The sequence below is a fragment of the Vigna unguiculata genome, chromosome 9, assembly GCF_004118075.2.
Source record: "Vigna unguiculata cultivar IT97K-499-35 chromosome 9, ASM411807v1, whole genome shotgun sequence".
NCBI lineage: Eukaryota > Viridiplantae > Streptophyta > Magnoliopsida > Fabales > Fabaceae > Vigna > Vigna unguiculata.
In genome coordinates this window covers 42326206-42346119 of record NC_040287.1, presented here as the reverse complement: position 1 = coordinate 42346119, position 19914 = coordinate 42326206, and the positions used below count along the sequence as shown (strand labels likewise).

The window sequence follows — 19914 nt, the reverse complement described above, 5'->3', positions numbered from 1 at the left end:
ATAATGTGAAATAAAGGTTCAAGCCGCGCGGGCCTAGTTTTATTTTTATTATTATATTTGATAACAATTTAAAACAAAAAAAATACAAAGTTAATAAATAAGAAACCTAGTGTGGTTCAAGGCATGCCTGCCTAGTTTTATTTTTATTTATATATTTGATAAAAATTTAAAATAAAATGCAGAGTAAGGTAATAAAAAAAAAAAAGGTATTGTGGTTATTAGAAATAGAGAAAATAGAATTAAATGTGTGATGTATTTGATTGTTTGATGTTTGAGGCATGGAAAAGCAGAGGAGTCAGAAACAGAGGTGCATGTCAACGCTCCTAAACTCTTCACACAGAACCACTCTGCAACAGTGTTCTCTCTCTCTCTGTCACCCTTCCAATAAAGGAACACAACCCAACCCAAGTAACATAGTAATATAATATAATATTTTTAATAATATTATATTATATAATAAGCTTTCTTTTTCTTGGGACTTTGTACCCTACTTACTGCATCCGCAATGGCAGAAAAAGCCAACTCTGCTGAGTAACCGTTCCCCCCACGCGGCAACCCTTCTTCTTTAATTCCCATTTTCTCCCGCTCTCAACTTCTCTCTTCCTATTTACTCCTTCATTCATTCATATTCATATTCATCCATCACCTTTTTCATTTCCAACACCACTTTTTTTCTTCTTCGTTTTCCACTGCCGTAGGAATGTCATCTGTGTCGGAAACCCACGCCGGAGAAGACGGAAAACACTACCCTGCTCCGCTCGCTCCTCATGACGACGTCGTCAGGGACTCCTCTCTTTTCTGGGACACTCTCAGACGCTTTCACTTCCTCATGGGTACCAAGTTCATGTGAGCTTCTATTTTTTATTCTTCCGTTAATTTGTTTATTTATTTTCAGACTTTTTTTCATTAATAAAAAATGTGGTGTTGATTTAATGGGGTTAAGGTTTGGTTTTGGAAAGTGTTTCTGTGATAGATATTGTTGTTATTAAAAATGGTTAAAATAAAATGAAATAATGTGGACCGTTTTGGCCTGGTCAACTTGTGAAGGATTCCTGTGATTGGAGGGAAGGAGCTAGATTTGCACGTTCTTTACGTGGAAGTTACCAGAAGAAGTGGCTACGAGAAGGTCCCTACAACCTCTTTACGACACTCCGATTATTATTTTATTTTTTATTTGTTAAATAAATTGACTAACTAGTGAAGAAATGGAACATGTTTTCTTTTTGTAACCCCCGTCAGGTAGTTGCAGAGAAGAAGTGGAGGGAAGTTGGTAGCATTTTCAAGTTCTCAGCAACCACCACAAGTGCTTCTTTTGTGTTGAGGAAACATTACTTGAGTCTTCTTTATCATTACGAACAGGTTCACTTTTTCAAAGCTAGGGGTTCTGTTTATACTCCTTCAACAGGTGCCACATTACATTTATTTTATATTTGCTCATTTTTAATTTTTGTTTAACCTGTTGATTAATGAATTGCGATTTTGCAGATGCATTTTCCGGGAACAGTCCTTCTTGGAGACCTGAATTAGCTATTGTGGAATATTCTCCTAAGCCCTCCAATAGTAGTTCCGAATCCCGTGCTGAAGGTGAATCGACAATTCTTTAAGTCAGGGAAAAAAAATTAAATTTCTAAGATTAAGTTGTTTAATTTTGGGTTTTGCTATGCTAGTTCTTGGAACTGTCATCTCTGTGGAATGGGTTGATTAATTTCTGATTCATTTATCGATGTTGTTGCTCTCTCTAATAAATAACCCACATCTTGCTAATTAATGAAACTCGGTTTCTCTTGCGTAAGCTAATTACATTATTGGCTGCTTATTCATGTCATGGACACAATTTATCTGGGACATACGTTGGTTGAATGTTGAAAAGGTTGACTTCAACAAACCCACTAATAAATGTTTAGTGTTATGTAAATGTAATTTGAAATGAATAATGGTTGGACAAGAACGATGTTGTAATTTTTAAGGTAGTGGTGTAGTTGGTCTTATTGGCATAATCCTTGTTGTTATAGCTGATGCCGTTTTAAGCCAGGAACAATAATGCACTTATTTTATGTAAGTTGTCTGCACTTTGAAAGTGTTTGTTCAGTGCTGAAATTTACTGTTTGTTGTGTTGTGTTGTTTGTAGAAACTTCATGTCTCTCAGGAAATGGAACAATAGAGGGAAAATTTGAGTGTGGTTATTTGGTGTCTGTGAAACTGGGTTCAGAGGTTCTGAGAGGGGTGCTTTACCATCCAGAAAAAATGGTTGCTCCTCCTTCGATTCCGCAGCACGAAAATGCGATTGTGCCATTCAAAAGCAAAGGTAACCGTTCTGGTCGTAGGAGAAGAAACAAGAGAAGGTGGGACCCTAACTATCCAAAGCCGAATAGGAGTGGCTATAACTTCTTCTTTGCTGAAAAGCATTACTCTCTCAAAGCTCTCTACCCGAACAGAGAAAGGGAGTTTACCAAGATGATTGGGCAGTCATGGAACAGTCTTAGCCCCGAAGAACGAATGGTAATTGTTTTTTTTTTTTTTGTTTCTTTCTATGTTGTTGTTATCTGGATTATTACAATGTAGTTTTTGATTAAAGCATGCATGTTGGAAAATAATAGATGTTGGTTAATGATGTTTGGTGCAGGTTTATCAGAACATCGGGTTAAGAGACAAAGAAAGGTACAAGAGAGAACTGACGGAGTACAAAGAGAAGATGAAGCTTAGGCAGACCTCAGAAGTTGGACTTCCATAGAATCTTACTGCTTACCCTTTTCTGGAAACCAAAGAAAGAATGGCTTAGAAATCTTGTGGACTTTTACATACATACCATTCATGAGGATAATGGTCCATTGGACATTATTGTTTTTTTTTCTTTATTTTTTCAGAAAAAAGAAAACCAGTGTCGATCCTTTCCTTTCGTTTAATCAATCTATTATCTTCCTAAGTTTGTTCTTTCTGGATGGATGGTACAATCAAGTATAGCGTGGTCCACACAATCTTTTATATTTTTAATCTTTAAAAAAAAAAAGAAAATTTGATTTAAAATCGTTTAACTCCTTCCATTTTTTTGTGGTTAGAATTTCTCTGAAGTGTTTTTTGAAATGAGACAATGCATCCATTGATATATAACTATTCATCGTATTATTATTTTCAAAACACTTAATTACTCCATTTTCATGATATTATCATTTTCAAAAGTAAAATATCCGTAGAATTCCTCCATTTTAATGAAAGATTGAAACCAAATATTTTCTAGACTGTTTTCCTAAAATAGATAATTACTAGGGGATTACACAAATGCTTGTTGGCCCAAACTTTGTCCTTGTAAGAAATACTTCGCTATGTTGCTTAAAAATATCAGTGGTTCCTGTAGTGGATTTATGATTTTGGACCCATAATACGTTAGTATCACAATAAATTAAATATAGTTATTAATATTCTTAAAATAAAACGTTTGTTCAAGTATACTTGTTCATATAAAATTTATGGCTAAACAAGAAATAATATGTCAAGAGACAATGAAAGTGATTAGATGATATTTAAATATAAAATAGATCTTCGTTGTTTAGCTAAATCAAATGTAAAATTGTGAGAAAAGCTTTACATCTCTTTAATTATAAAAGAAAAAAAAATAAATATAAGTACATAGAAATTTCTAAAAAAAATAAGACACAGATTTCAATACCAATGGTTCAACCATGAAGACAAAACTTTGGATACCAAAGAATACAAAGTGTTCAGTAACAATACTTTCTATATAGCTTTTCTAAAAACTGTTTCAATATACTTACGTATTCCTATCAATCTATTATGCAAATATATTTTTAAATTGCAAGTCACTTCCCTATCATACTAAGATTTCTAAGTTTTTCAGAATTGTTTTCATTCTATGCTAAAGTCAAAAGGTTTCCTATTTACAAATAAGAAGTATTGATTTATTTTTTTAAATTAGTTATATTAAGAGATAATTAACATAACTATGAATCACTTTTTATTTATTTATTTGTAATTATTAACTGAAATGGTATTTATAATCTTTGTTTGTATACTAATTACTGAATTAAATGTTTGTTAATAAACGGAAAGTGTAATTGATAATCCAATTATAACTCTTTCTAGTTAAGAATTAATAATCGAAACGTTAGGATTTAATTTTAACTGAAATAGTCTGACGTATGGAACAATTATAGTTACTTCAACACATAGCAAGTTTTCTCAATTAACTATTTCTAATGTCAATCTAATGAGAAAGAACTCTCACCTGGGAGCCATGTACGTCATAGAGAAATTATGCTGTAAAAGAAATTTGTATATTTTTCACAAAAAAGGAATATAAAGAATAACATACTATGGATGATACAATAAATAATATTATAAAATTTTAATATAAAAATGACACATCTCTAAAGCAAATGAAAATGATTTTGAGAAGAATAACGAAGAAGAGAAAAATGACCACACAAGACCTGAATCGAGATGATAACTTAGACTGAGGATGATAAATTCAATAGATTATTTTTATTATATAATATATTGTTCGTTTTGTATCTTAATTTCCATAAAAGAATAATAATCTATATTTTCTTCTTGAAAAATCATAATTATTACGCATTCCAAGTGCAAAAACTGTAACATAGTAGAAGTGGTCGTGATTTATTATGTGATATTGACCGCACACGGCTAGAAAATATTTTTTTTTTCACTGAAACATATCTGAAATGTAGTATTATACATGCAATCAAATTATTATCAATGACACACAATATTATACTATTAATAAGTATTTTTCACTGATAAAATGAGTATAGAAGTTATTTGTTTGCATAAAAAATAATGCAACCAACAGGAGAATGCCTATCATATGAATCTCTCTTTCAAAGAGAGAAACGAAAATAAATAAAGAAAGAAAAAGATGATGTGTGGATAAATTACAAATAACAGTGTAAAATACTAAAAATTAATTTAGTTGTGCCTGACTAAGTGTGAGTGTGATGTTATGGTAGTTTATGCGGGAGGCGAGAGAAACAAGGTGCGCGAGTGTTTGGTGGGTGGGTGATGCCATCAAAGATGTATATAAACTAATTTTTAATATATTAAAAAACGATTTTTTTATTGTGTTTATCGTCATTGATTAATCTGTATGGTTAATTTTTTTGTACAATCCACGTCGATTTGGGTTAGTCAAGGTGCGCATTGCTCTCCTCATTAATGATGTTATTTAAAACTCACTTCTATTAATTTCTCGACACAAGTGTCGGAACAATTTTTGTTTCATGCAGAGGTCTTTTGATGTCCTTCAAACTTTCCTTGTTCTTGTTCTTGTTCATGTTCCTCTCATATGGATCACTGAACTTTGCTTGATGACTCGGATTCAGTAAACATGGGAGACACAGCGAGTTGCAGTAGCGGAATTTTGAACTCTGGATGGAATCATCGATGTCCAAAACAGAGACAGAAGGTCGGAGTTTACAACGAGGTTTTGTGCAGACTTAAGGAATTGAATGTCCCAGAAGCTGTGGTTCCTGGTTTTGAGGACGATCTTTGGTCGCACTTCTATCGCCTTCCCGCAAGGCACACCAAATCTTCGTTTCTCTTACTTTTTTACTGTTTGATTGTTCATACGTTGTTTTGGTTTAGTTTTGGTGGTGATCATTTTTGGAACTTGTCATAGGAGTTGTGAATTTGTGAATTGAATTAATGTTGTGGTGTTAGGTATGCGTTGGACATGAATGTGGAGAGGGCAGAAGAAGTTCTGATGCATAAGAGGTTACTGGACATCGCAGGAGGCCCAATTACAGCAATCGGACCTGCAATTGAAGTCCGTCTTGTACAGGTCATTTTCGTAACCACAATGGCCACGAAACGCACTTTTTTTTTTTTAACTTTTTTTTTACCATCAAAATAAGTTTTGACTTCTTATGTTTGCTTCGGCCTTCATGGGTCAATTTTCCTTGAATTCCAATCACTATAATAGTATATAGTATATGTTTGTGTATGACGCACTACTGGCTATTGGCATTAGGCGACATTGTTGGCGAAGGAACCAACGTCACGCTTCCTTTTCTACAAACAAATTACCTATAAAAAATATATAAATGGAAATCTATTTTTTATTTTTTGATTTTTGACTTTATTATTTACTAATGGCCAACATTCCCTTTAATTATTAACTTAAGTCTCTTTAACTTTCTAAATCCTATGATCGAAATACAATTCAGAAAAATTCAGCATATTTTTTGATATTGTTTTTTACTGAATATTAAAAATACATTAATATATTCATACTTTATAAATTATTATATTGATACTTTACAAATATTTTTAATGTATTTTAAATCTTTAAAATTAGTGATTATAATGGTATTTTAAAAACACAACAAAAAAAGAAACACAAAAGAAACTCAATAGAAAAATCCAAATTCTTAAAAAATGTAAAAGAAAATATTATGTTTAGAACTTTGTCGAGGATTATAATTTTGTATGACAGATAATTTAGAGTTTAAGAATTAAAGATGTAATTTAGAGACGATTAAAAAATTACTCAGTAAAAATACTAATATTTGAATTTTCATTAAAATTATCAATTTCTTCTCTCCATTTACCAATTCTTTTCACTTAAAAATAGTACTTCTCGAAAACAATCTCAGATTGATAATAACAAATAAAAAATATACAAGTTTAATAGCTAAAAGCCTGCAGTGTAATTTTTTTCTTTTTAAATTGTTATCCAAAAATACATCATTGTGTTACATTTAAATTAATATGATTAATATAATTTTAAAGTAATTATTATAAAATTAATATACTTTATTGCATATGATGTTTTATGATTAAATAGATAAAAAAAATTAACCAGACGAAAGGTGTTTTCTCAAATATTTATACATTACAAATGATTATGCTCTGAATTCAATAGTACGTAGAACATAAATTTCTTCGCTTTATATATCAGGTTCGTTCTGCTTCTGCTGGAGGTTCTAGTAAATCCCTTCTTTCAAATTCACAAAGTAAAGTTTGTCCCGAAGATTCTGATGTTCCAGGCAGCATGAGGCATGGTTATGTCAATTTCTATTGTTTTTTAACACTATATTGAATTCATCACTAACTTTTTAAGTTGCATTATAAAGTTTTTGTTGTTCATGCTTTCTCAGCTTCCATCCTCCACCTGCATTCGGTTCGTCATCTAATATGGAACATAACACCCAGTTCTTACCAGTTCGAGACAGGGATAACTATTTGAATTTTTATACACATTATGCTCGGTAAAACTTCAATTATAATTTATTTATCAGTATACCTTTTCCACCAAATCTAGTGTTTATTTGTGTAAATTTCATTTTCTTTTTAATACCATATATAATGTATGTAATGATAATCTAAAGAGTTTCTTACTATCACTTTCCGTTCTCCTACTTACGGCAGGCCAATGCATGAAATCACAATTTCAACAAATGACAAACCAAAACTTCTGAGCCAGGTAATTAATTAATCTTCTAGAATATTCTGTTAGGAATATAAGTGTGAGTCTAAGTCCCACATTGATTAGAAATGAGAAAATAAAGCACCATATAAGGATCAAGGTCCATAAACTCATTGTTTTAAGGTTTTGGGTTGAGAGTGGTGTCAATATTTTATGTGGTTGGGCTCAGACCTCATTGGTGTTTGTTCTTTCCGGTCGTTGTCTTAAATTTTTGGATTGAGAGTGGTGTCAATGTCTTATGTATTGATTATTCGCTCTGAAAACCCTAATAGTATGATAATGTTTGACTGGGAGAGGAATGATGGGATTAAATTTCGTTCTGTACGCATAATGTTAATGGGTCACAGTCTCTAATTTCGGTTTTATTGATCTCATTGTTTTATACATCTATTGATAACAACATCAATAAAATCTTTTTCCCACTACACTGATAGCTACCAAAAACTATTGATATTGTTTTATAATTAGTGAGGACTGAACTTATGGATACCAGAATGCTGGTGTTATTAATCCAGGTGTCTGACTTGAGGTGTGCTAATATGCAGCCTCAGTTTACATTTCTTTTGTTAATTTTTGCAGAAATCAATGTTTCTATAATTTTAAGGTTTTGTGTTGAACTACAGTTGACTTCCTTACTTTCTGAGACTGGGTTGGACATTCTGGAAGCTCATGCTTTTTCGACAATAGACGGCTATTCATTGGATGTTTTTGTTGTTGGTGGTTGGCCAATAGAGGTATCTCCCTATTATTTTACAGATTGAAGTACAATAGTTCATTGAATTTTATTTATAGGAAAATCAACAAGTTTACATGACAGATGTGCATGCTTGAAATTTATAGGAGACGAAGAAGTTAAAACATGAACTAGCAAAGAAAATTCAGAAACTCCAGGTAGACCCTCTATATGTCACTGATAATGCATATTTACTTTATATGAAAAAACCCTTTTGCTTTATAAGAAAAATGGTCAATTCTGCCCAAAATTTCATATATAGTTATGGTAACAGTTTTACTGTCAGTCATAATAGTTCAATTTCCCTAGTTAATGACAGAAGATGTTCACTTTGAATAGAAGTTAACTGGTTGAATTGAGAAATATGCATACACAAGCGGTAGAATCTTTAATGTTCTTGACTCATATTTAGCTTAACAAATTCATTTTTGCTTGCATTTCCACTTATATAAGAGAGAACCATTCATAAGTTATTATTTTTGGTGGAAAAATTCCTGAAGCAACATCAATTGAAAGAAAATGGGAGTGTTCCTACTACTAGTACTACTGCAAAGCAAGAGCAAACAGGGATGAACTTTATCTGGAGAATCGATGCCGGGTGTCTGAGATTTGAAAAGAAAATTGCATCTGGACCTCTGAGTGATTTGTCAGTATTATCAATCCTTCTTCTTGATTTGTTTGTGGATCAGTACATTTTTGAGTAACTGATAAATTGAAACAGGTATAAAGGTACATTCTACAATCAAGATGTAGCTATCAAGGTTCTAAAGCACGAGAATTTGAATGAAAATATACAAAGGGAATTTGCTCAGGAAGTGTATATCATAAGGTTCGCTTTATCAACAATTTCCACTCATCACCGAGCCTTTTCTTCGAATTTCATTAATATTTAATGAAGATTGTTGTTAATTCATAGATTTTATAAATTTACTCCTTGCAGTCAAATTAAGCACAAAAATGTTGTTAAATTTGTTGGCGCTTGTACACAATCCCCAAACCTGTACCTGGTCACAGGTAAAACAGCGTTCTTGTTACTTCTTTCTTATTGATTAATGGGAAAAAGACACTGTCAATTTCAATGCATATTTTTTTTTGACAGAATACATGCCTGGTGGAAGTATGTTCGACTTTTTGCATAAACAGAAAACCGCCCTTGCTCTTCCAACTTTACTCAAAGTAGCCATTGATGTTTGTGAAGGAATGAAATATTTGCATCAGAATAATATCATACATCGGGACCTTAAAGCTGCTAATCTTTTGATCGATGAGAATGGGGTTAGTTTACACTGTCACATTTACTTCTGACTCTATTGGCTTATAACTTCTTTGTAACATGTCTTTGTGTTTTACTTTTAAAATCTTTTCCGACAGGTAGTTAAGGTTGCTGATTTTGGTGTGGCTAGAGTGCACAATCAATCTGGCATAATGACTGCAGAAACAGGAACTTATAGGTGGATGGCTCCAGAGGTCTGTGTATATTTATGAGTATTGCAATATAGGGTTGATCACTTTAAATTTATTAAATGTATAACTTACAGGCATGGATGTGGCTGTTTAAGGACACGATAGGCAGCAGTTTTTGATGTAATAAGATGAATCTATAGACAGGTTGGAATGAGAATGACGGTTTTTGTTTTTGTTTTTTCTGATGAACAATACTTGATGCTAACATTGTTTCATTACTGCTTTTGGTTTCCTATGTAACAATCTCCAATAAAATACAATGGTAGGCACTCTGGTTTTTATCATGGAGGTTTTAGTTGGCTATGTAAAACAACTAAAAAGATTGATATTTCTTCTTGCCTTCTATTTCTCACTGTGTTGATTGTGATTAAACTTGTGATTCCCTTGACATATGGAAGGTTATTGAACATAGACCATATGATCACAAAGCCGATGTGTTTAGCTTTGCCATTGTTCTTTGGGAACTGCTCACAGGAAAGGTAGCATTTTTCCCTTCTTTTACTTTCTCTTGTTTGATATTCATGGAACCAAAAAAACTAGTTTCCAAATGAACAAAAATGAGTAACATTATTTAACAAAAAATGGAGAAGAAAAGACTTAATAGGTATACTTTAGACATTGTTTTATCAGTATTACATTACTTGCTCAGACTTCACATCTTTGGTCTATGTTTTGTTTTATGACTAAACGACAGCTTCCATATGAGCATTTGTCTCCATTGCAAGCAGCAGTAGGAGTGATCCAGAAGGTATTTCTCAACTACAAATTACATATCAGTGAAAATGGACACTAAATTGAAAAGCTCTATCTCTAGTATCTTATGCTACCAAGCCACAAAAATGTTGTGAAATTGAGTAAGTTTTTTGGATGTGAATTGCAGGGTTTAAGGCCAAAAATTCCAAGCAATACTCATTCACAGTTAGTGGAATTGCTTCACTGGTGCTGGCACCATGATTCATCTCTGAGACCCAATTTCTCAGAAATTCTGGAATTTCTGCTACGTGTGACCAAAACGGTATGTGTAGAGGGATTCTTGACAAATTTTGTGTTACATTCAAAAGAAAAATCGAAGCCTCTACACCACTACTTTTTCTTGAACAGGTTACTGGGGAATGTGAAGGCTAAAGAATGCATGAAAATTGTGTACACATAGACATGTGTGATTTCTCAATTTAAAGTAAAGTTCGTGATTGATTATGAAGTTAATGTTAGGGTTTGGGTAGATGTATATAAATTTGGATTTATAAATGATAGGAAGACGATCCACATGTAAGATTTTAGGGGAAAAACAAGTGGAATTCTGTTGTACATTGTCATGATTCTAAATGATGTTAAATATTTCTTAAGTATAATATGTGTTAAGGATATGTAAACAAAAAATTATTCAAGAAAAAGAATGAGGCAAAAAGAATATAGTTTTTTCTTTCTTTCTTTTTGATGTACGATCAAAATCCTCATTCTTTTAACTAGCGCAAACACATAGGTGTGTCGATTTTTTTATTATATTACATTATTTTAACGAATTTAATTTAATATTTGTATGTTTGTTTAAATGGAACATATATATTAATATTTGTATGTAATTTATAATTTGAAAAAATTTAGACGAAAGAATATAGATTAAATATTTACGTGACATAGGAAGAAAAACAAATAACATAATTATATTGTGAAAGTGGGGTATGCACTTATTTTAAGGGAATCGGATTTTTCTTTTTTTATTGTTGCATATGTTACAGAAATATAGTTTGACATTAAAAAAATTAGTTTTAAAATATATACCCAAAATATGTAAATCAAATAAGAGTATTCCTATTATATATTATTATTAATTATTAATTATTTATTTTAAGATGTAAAATCAATTATCACAAATTTTAAAGATAAGATCATCGAAAAAATATATACAGAACGTATATCTTGAATATTGTTATAGATTTATTTTAATAAGTAAAAGTTACTTATCAAAATTTTGAGGGTTAAAATTAGAAGAAAATGTGTATATCAAATAAATCATTACGAAAATCTATTTTTATTATTGATTTTTATGAATTAAGAAATAATGATAATAATACAATAGTTAAATTTTTTTATTATTGGTTAATATTTATTCAAAATCTATAAAATCGTGATTAAAATTCAATGAATAAGTGGGATCTACAATTAGTAATGTCGTGTCTTTGAATACTTTTCTTTTACAAATCCGTTTTTTCCTTCATAAAAACATTACTATAAAAAATAGACACCTTTAATTTCTTAAAAATATAAAGTACATTGATTTTTTATTATAGAGAAGAATAAAAATGGGATTGGAGGAATTGTTCTTTTATAAAACTCGACCCGCATCCTACAACAGTGGTAAGTGATAATAAAGGCAGCAAATGGTGGAGAACTAGATTCTTGTCAAAGTGTGATATTTAAAAAAAATACATTGAAAATTTAATTTTTAATAGATTTTAATTAAAATGCAATTACTTTGGGTTGGTCCTTTTACATTAGCATGACATCCGTATTCTAGCTTTTGTACTTTTTTTTTCTTAAGAAAGTACTAATTTTTAGTTAGTATAAATGAAAAAAAACGTCATTAACTATAATAAAAATATAGTTTAACAACTAAAATAAAAACTGATGTTTATAATAAGACTTTCTTTACTCAACATTGTTTTTTCTTGATTTAACTACATTGATTTATTCTGTTGCTATTTTTTCGTCAATATGTATAAAACTTGTCTTTGTCTAATAGCTAACTCTCAATCAAAGAACCATACTCAACAAAAAAGAGTCATACATATGATAAAAAGTAAATAGTTTATAAGTATAAAGAATGTTTATATTATTTATTTACTTATATTTATAAACTTACATATACGTTAAGTTTAATGATATTTATAATAAATATATAAACTTTTCTACATTGACTATGCCAAAAACTAAACTCCATAATAAATCTGATCACAAATCATAAGTCACTTTATTATAATATATTATCACAAGATAAAATACAAAAAAGATAATATAATTTTGCATGTTTACGCTATACTTTAGTTAAATTCAATTTTAAGTATAAATGAATTATTTTTTTCATCCTATGAATAGAAAAAGGGTTTTTTTTCTTTTTCATAATTAGTTTATTCAATTCCAAAATTTTTTAAAACCCTTTTAGTAATTTACAACAACTCATTCCCATTCTCTGACATATTTGCGCGTTATACATTGATCCAGTGAAATAAGAATGAAAGAACATGCATCAGTAAAAGTGCATGCAATGGAGCATTACCACAACTTAATGAATAATTCTGAACACTTCCAAACACTTTATTCTTTTGAACCTTTATTACATGCTTCAAACCATTATTCGTCACTTCCCACGGATTCATATATTTTGGCATCAATAGAGAGGTTATGTCTAAATATTCCCAATTCTTTCACCGTCTGCACACATTCTGGATTAGAGAAAGAAAATATAAAAAAAAGTTACAAAATGGGATGAATAAAGGGGCGAAAAATTCATATTATAAAATATATTTTCTTCACAGACATACACAGGAATAATATTTTTACATATAATTTTTTATTGTCTTACTGCACAAAGTTTAAACAGTCTCACTTTTTTCAATAGAATATTATGTAAATTTGATGTGCAGCGAGCATTTTTGGGAAACGCTTTTTGAGTCTAGCACAACATAAAGAAAACAAGCCTAAGGCTGTATAATTCTGTGGCGTAAAAGAGAATCTAATGACCCAAAGAGAGGAAGTTGTGCTTGATTTCGAAGATAACAATGGCGGAAGCAACAACAAAGATGAAAATTTACCATCGAAAGGTGCTGTCAACGGTTCAAGTGACAAGCTTCATCAAGACTCGCGGGAAAAACGCAGAGGCAGTGAATCAACAAGAAAGAGAAAGCAGGAACAGCAAAAAAACGAAGAAAACCACCTTCAAACTTCACATTCAGAAGAAAATGTTGTGAGGTCCTCTTCGAACAATTCAACTCCACGATACTCGTGGAAATCATCGATGAGCAGAACAAAGTCTCGGCTGATAGACCCTCCTGAGGAATCATGCGCAAATTCAGAGTCAAGTGAACAAAAAGTGGCAGAAAACGATGACAGTGTTGAGGACATGCCAGAAATTTACAAGAAAACGAGGTTCAGTGCGTTCTCACTGCTTCAGTGGCTATGTCTCGCCTTAATAATCGTAGCGTTGCTTTCAAACATTTGGGTATCGTGTTTGCAAAAACTGAAACTCTGTGGGATTCCTCTGTGGGAATGGGAGACAATGATTTTGGTTATACTTTGTGGACGTTTGGTCTCAGGTTGGGTGATTAAACTAATCGTGTTCTTCGTGGAACGCAATTTTATACTGCGAAAAAGAGTGCTGTATTTTGTGTACGGTTTGAAACACTCGGTGAAAAACTGTGTCTGGTTGGGTCTGGTTCTGCTGGTGTGGCATTTTATTTTGGTCAACGCGGTAAAGAAAAAGGTCAACGACAGGATTTTGTCGTGTGTGACAAAGGTTGTAGTGTGTCTGTTCATCGGCACTCTTTTGTGGCTCATTAAAACGATCCTCGTGAAGGTCTTCGCCTTGCACTTCCACGTGAAGACGTTCTTCGAACGGATTCGGGAGGCTCTGTTCAGCCAATACGTGATCGAAACGCTGTCGTGTGATCGGTTGAGGGAAGAGGAGGAAGGTGAAGATAGATCCGTTGGGAGGGTGTTGTGTGATAAGAAGAAGAAGAAGCAAGATGAGGAAATGTCGATTGAGCAGTTGCATAGGTTGAATAAGAGAAATATATCAGCGTGGAACATGAAGAGAATGATCAACATCGTCATGCATGGGTCGTTTACTACATTGGACGAACGTATCTTTTGTTCAGATGTTGAGGATGAGCCTTTGCTGCAACTTCGAAGCGAAAATCAAGCAAAGATCGCAGCTCAGAAAATTTTTCATAACGTTGCGCAGCCAGGATCCCAGTAAGGCTTCTTAATTACGTGTCTCATTCTTAGTTCTGAAGTTTATCAATCGAAAATGATTTTTTTATTTTTACAACTTTCTATTACAATTTTAGATGTCATTTTTTAGGTAGGTTTTCATTTTTTCTTTTCTCATTCTCAATAGACACATCATGTTAAAAGAGAAACTTATCAAAATTTAGTAGTTAAAATATGATTCCTGAAAACGAAAACTCTACGATCGCAACAGATGCATTTTCTTGCAAGATGTGATGCAGTTCATGCGAAGAGACGAGGCTTTGAAGTCTATGGATCTGTTGGGAGCAGCTTGTACAGACCATGGGATTAGCATGTCTTGTCTTAGAGAGTGGATGGTATTGTGCTTGAACCTATGACTATGTTTTATGTTCCTAAATTATAATGTCCTGTAAAACGGTTTTCTAAAAATCTTGTCTACAGGTGAATGCTTTCAGGGAGAGAAGGGCACTGGCACTATCACTGAAAGACACAAAAACTGCAGTGGATGAGCTCCATAACATGTTGAACATGATTGTTGGCATTGTCATTTTGATTGTCTGGCTTGCCATACTAGGAACTCCAATCTTACACTTCCTCGTCTTCATGGGATCCCAGCTTCTGTTGGCAGTGTTTGTGTTTGGGAATTCTTGCAGAACTGTTTTTGAAGCAATCATCTTCTTATTTGTGATGCACCCATTTGATGTTGGTGATCGATGTGAAGTAGATGGAGTCCAGGTAGAGGAAATTCCAAGTTTAATTTTGTTTCCAATAAAACAATAAGTTTTGTAATTGTCTTGTTTGGTTCTTAGATGGTAGTGGAAGAGATGAATATACTCACAACAGTGTTTCTGAAGTGCGATAACCAGAAGGTTACATACCCAAACAGTGTTCTCGCTACCAAAGCAATTAGTAATTATCAACGTAGTCCAGACATGGGAGATGCAGTGGATTTCTGCATTCATGTCTCCACTCCATTAGATAAAGTTGCAACTATGAAAAGAAGAATTATAGAGTATGTGAATTACGTTAATTTTTCAGTAAGGTCATGTTTGACAGTACTGTGAAATTTGGAACATTTAGTGTTACATGTTTTGTAAATTGTAGGTATATTGAAAGGAAGAATGAACAGTGGCATGTGGCACCAATGGTGATAATGAAGGATGTGGAAGATTTGAACAAAGTGAACATGTCAGTGTGGCTTACACACAAAATGAATTATCAAGACATGAAAGAAAGATGGAACAGAAGAGCGGAATTGATTGAAGAGATGATGAAAGTGTTGAAGGAACTTGATATTGAATACAGGCTTCTTCCTATTGATGTGAATGTTAGAAATCAACCTCCTCTGCTTTCGAACAAGCTTCCGTCCAATTGGAAAACTTGTGCCACCTCTCTCTCTTAGTCTCATTTTATTCAATGTTGAGTAAGTCTTTTTATGGTTTTTAAAACGGCAATGATACCATGATTTCATCTTTTTTTATCCACATCTTTTACTTTCTTACCTGTGTATCATTAATTAATATAAATATATCTAATTAAACTATGTCAAGAAATAAAATGAAATTCATCGTATAATTTTCCTTGTAGACCAACTTAACCAAATCAATCATAATACATAATTTATTCCATTTATGTAATACATTGGTTAAAGTTGTAGTCTCCTCTTGTTAGGAACACGGAATTCAAGTGTGAGTCTAAGTCCTACATCGATTAGAAATAAAAAAGTAGAGCATTACATAAGGAAAAAGACCCATAAATCTATTGTCTTAAGGTTTTGGATCGAGAGTGGTGCCAATGTCTTATGTGGTTAGGTTCAGGTTGTATTGGTGTTGGTTCTATCCAGTAAAATCCTGATTGGGCTCAGGTCTCATTGGTGTTTGTTCTTTCCGGTAAAAAAAATTATGATGTTCTTACATTTATATAAAACGTTTTTACCCTTATAATATCTAAATTTACTTATATAATAAATATTAATATGAAACAAAAATGATTTTATAAATAAAAATGAAATCAAATTACATAATATATTACTTTTAAAATAACAGAGTAACCTTAAAGCCAAATTAATCTTTCAGTACAAAAATAAGACAAATTTTAAAACGTTTTTAATCTAAATATTTATAATAAGAAGAATTATTTAGTTTTTTGTTTGTCTCTACACTGATATAGAGAAACGGGATGTTTTAGTGATAATAAAATATAAAAAACTAATTTATCTGTAAAATTCGTTTGATCAATTAATATTGGTAACTTTTGATAAAAATTAAAACAATCTTTTTTAACTGACTAAACATTTTTCTAACTTCAGTGTTTAATTTTTAATTGTGTGTCACAAACAACAACAACGAGCTAGATAACATAGCAGTGGCGTGTTCTCAAATTCAAATCCAAAAGATAAACGGGCTAAATGACTTCAATTAAGTCAAAGCCCATTAATGTTTACTTATGGGGTCTTCTCCCTGCACCTCCAACAGTTTTTCTGTACCCCCAAAATTTACCCTTATACCCTTATTTAACATACCGGTGAAAGTGGATGAAAGTGGGTACGGACGCAGTAAATTTCATTTACTGCGTCGCCAACATCCCTGCACCCCCAAAGCGTTACCATCACTATTTCTTCTTCTCCCGTTTCTTCTCCCTCCCTCCCACTCTTCGTTCATTTAAAATTTTGCTCAGTTTCATTCTCTGTGGTCTCTGAGAGTTTTAATTTTTCTGTCCTTCATTCTTTCATTGTCTCTGGTGTGGTGGTCCCTCTTCCGGTTTGTATCACTTTCATTAATTTTTTTTAAAGGAATGTTGTTTGTTCTCGCTGTCTCAGTTTGCGTTGTGTTATTCTGGTTGAAGGTTCTGTGATTGTTGGTTGTTTGAAGGAAGGTGCTATTATCACTAACTGCATCCTGTTATCTTCTCTGCAACTGTGGTACTTCCCGTCTCTCTAGGTTAGCCTTAAGCTTAATATTTTTTTTTGTTTGTGATGTGAAACGAAATTTGTTTTCCGTTTCAGAAACTATAACACAAAGTCTTATATGAAACGGATTCTGGCATGCGTTTCAAACATGTACCAAATGGATTACGTAAGCCGTTTCACGAAAAAAGTCAAAATGTATGGGAAACAGATTACGAATTCCGTTTCAGAACTTTACGAAACGGAATTCGTAATCCGTTTTCCATACATTTTGACTTTTTTGGTTGCACCCCCGTTCATAACAAAATTACACTTTGTTTTTGGTGGTGTTGGGATGCTGTAAGTCACCTTTCATAATTTAATAATATACACTTTGTTTTTGGTGTTTTAATTCAATAATGGCATATTGTTTTCTTCTTTATCAAGTTCATGGCTTCCTGCTATTTCATTCTGATATTGCTTTTGACCTAAATCCCTTTGCAGTCTTTGGCACTTTGCTCTGGTGGAAAAATGGATCTCACTCCTTGTCCACTCTAATTTTTTCCCAACTTATAGACTTTATAATTTTATTGTGGAAAATTTATAATTTTATATGTGGAAAATCTAATGCCATATCACATCACCACTGAACTAATGCAGCGCTACTTCTTTCTATTGACATGCAAGGAGAATATCATTTGCATTGTTGGCTTTAAAGGAATTTCCGTTCCAACGTGCTTTATTATTTATATGCATGACTTGATTTGACATGCCCTTGGGTCCCGTGTGAAGACTGCACCGAAGCTGGAGATACCTCCTTAAGAGTGACTCCGGAAGTCCAGCCTGAAGAGCCACTATTGTCCATTGCACTGGAAGATGATGAAGCATCACCAATGATATACTCCTCGGGGTTTTTGTTGAAAGATTCTACACGAGAAGTATCCCATTTCATGATCTGCTTAAGCATGGCTTTTGCAGCTTCATTCACCAGAGGTTGCAAAAAAAGTATTCGAGAAGAAACAAAAGAAATTCCCGCAGAAGCTGTCTTCTCCAGTTAAGGTGGTATCGGCTGCGAAGAGTAGCACCAAGATTAGCACCAAGAGTAGCACCAAGTCTGTGACACTTAAGAAGAAAAACCCAACTTCCCCTTTGTCTTCTCTTAAAAAGAGCACTACGAACTCCACGGCTAAGCAGTCTAACAAGAGGAAGTCTAAGGCTCTAAGCTCAGAAGATGACGATGTCACTGATTCTCATGATGAAGTTATTATAAAAATCAGAGATTCCACAATCCGTTTCCTATAAAACAAAAAAACAAAAAAAACCAAATGGAAAACGGATTCCACAATCTGTTTTCTTAGAAAAAAGGAAAAAAAAAATCCAAAACAGATTTTGTATTCCGTTTCAGGTTTCTGGGAAACGGGTTCTACATTCCATTTCCTTAAAAAAAAATAATAAACCAAAACGGACTTTGTATTCCGTTGCACGCCTTGTTCGTTGTCAAATATTCAAACCATTTTCTTCTAATCTACTGCTAAAAATAATTAAATCAATTAAAATATAAATACACATGCGGTGAGGGGTGCAAGGATTTTGGAGGTGCAGTGTGGTGAAAGAGATAAAAGAGATAGTAACTGATTCTTTTACTATGGATAAACATGAAAATAAAGTAGGTTTTGAGGATACAGAAAAGATTATTATTGGAGGTGAAGGAAGAGGCCCCTTACTTCTTACTAATTTTTAAAGGTTATCTGTTTCATCATGCGCCTCCTTTTTTCTTACTGAACGCCATAAAACTCTTAATGACCAAATTATCTCTCAATAAAACTATAATAAAAAGGTGAAAATGATCCCTGCACCTCCATCTTTCAATGTATTACGGGTTACACAATTCAAAAAGTATTTTTAAATTCAAATATATTTTTCAAAATATATATTTTGACACATTCAAAAAATACATTTTGATTTATGTCTTCAAGAATATATTTCTGAATCCGAATATACCTAAACGATTACATAATTTGGAAGACATTAAAAAATTTACATTCTAAAATATGCATTTTGAAAGATATTTCGAAATTCAGAAATATTCTCATAAATATATATTTTAAAATATTATTTTTTAAGTACTTTTCGAATTGTAATATCTGAAAAATATTTTTAGATCTAGAAATATTTTTTAGATTATACAATCAATGTATTTAAAACGAAATATTGGTCAATCATATATAAAAATTATTATTCAATTTATATTTATACAAATATTTACATTCAATTAGAGCTGTCAAAACGGGTAGTCCGACCTGACCCGGCTTGATCCACGATGGGTTGATGATTTAGTGAGTCAATCCAATCCGATTTACTTTTTAGTGAGCCAAAAAAATTCAAACTCGGTCCGACCCACCACGG

The 19914-nt window shown here is 32.3% G+C and overlaps 3 protein-coding genes across 7 annotated transcripts; all 3 read left to right on the top strand.

The window, feature by feature from the left end:
• The first annotated feature begins 476 nt into the window (after window positions 1–476).
• On the top strand, window positions 477–2903 carry LOC114162911 (high mobility group B protein 9). Its single transcript, XM_028046906.1, has 6 exons — window positions 477–846; window positions 1048–1126; window positions 1240–1405; window positions 1486–1584; window positions 2129–2499; window positions 2624–2903. Exons 1-6 carry the CDS (start codon window positions 701–703, stop codon window positions 2729–2731), a joined length of 969 nt encoding a protein of 322 aa, XP_027902707.1. The 5' UTR covers window positions 477–700; the 3' UTR covers window positions 2732–2903.
• A 2303-nt stretch (window positions 2904–5206) lies between these two features.
• LOC114164204 (serine/threonine-protein kinase STY46-like) lies at window positions 5207–11005 on the top strand. 3 transcript variants are annotated; one of them, XR_003599509.1, is made up of 16 exons: window positions 5207–5550; window positions 5692–5812; window positions 6932–7029; window positions 7131–7241; window positions 7402–7456; window positions 8083–8193; window positions 8300–8350; window positions 8693–8838; window positions 8914–9021; window positions 9133–9206; window positions 9292–9467; window positions 9564–9659; window positions 9731–9800; window positions 10055–10135; window positions 10351–10404; window positions 10537–10670. XR_003599509.1 is itself a non-coding variant. In XM_028048780.1 (16 exons), the coding sequence occupies exons 1-16, from the start codon at window positions 5360–5362 to the stop codon at window positions 10779–10781; spliced, it is 1632 nt and encodes a 543-aa protein (XP_027904581.1). In that variant the 5' UTR covers window positions 5207–5359; the 3' UTR covers window positions 10782–11005. The 3 variants fall into 3 exon arrangements, 2 of the variants coding, with proteins under 2 accessions (XP_027904581.1, XP_027904582.1); XM_028048780.1 differs by lacking the exon at window positions 9731–9800 and adding an exon at window positions 10758–11005 and having other exon boundaries at window positions 10537–10671; XM_028048781.1 differs by lacking the exons at window positions 10055–10135; window positions 10351–10404; window positions 10537–10670 and having other exon boundaries at window positions 9731–9836.
• Window positions 11006–13323: 2318 nt separating this feature from the next.
• Window positions 13324–17720, top strand: LOC114164203 (mechanosensitive ion channel protein 6-like). 3 transcript variants are annotated; one of them, XR_003599508.1, is made up of 7 exons: window positions 13324–14627; window positions 14857–14980; window positions 15066–15359; window positions 15434–15636; window positions 15729–16047; window positions 17469–17544; window positions 17629–17720. XR_003599508.1 is itself a non-coding variant. In XM_028048779.1 (6 exons), the coding sequence occupies exons 1-5, from the start codon at window positions 13393–13395 to the stop codon at window positions 16024–16026; spliced, it is 2154 nt and encodes a 717-aa protein (XP_027904580.1). In that variant the 5' UTR covers window positions 13324–13392; the 3' UTR covers window positions 16027–16047; window positions 17469–17714. The 3 variants fall into 3 exon arrangements, 2 of the variants coding, with proteins under 2 accessions (XP_027904580.1, XP_027904579.1); XM_028048779.1 differs by having other exon boundaries at window positions 17469–17714; XM_028048778.1 differs by lacking the exons at window positions 17469–17544; window positions 17629–17720 and having other exon boundaries at window positions 15729–16523.
• The last annotated feature ends 2194 nt before the right edge of the window (window positions 17721–19914 follow it).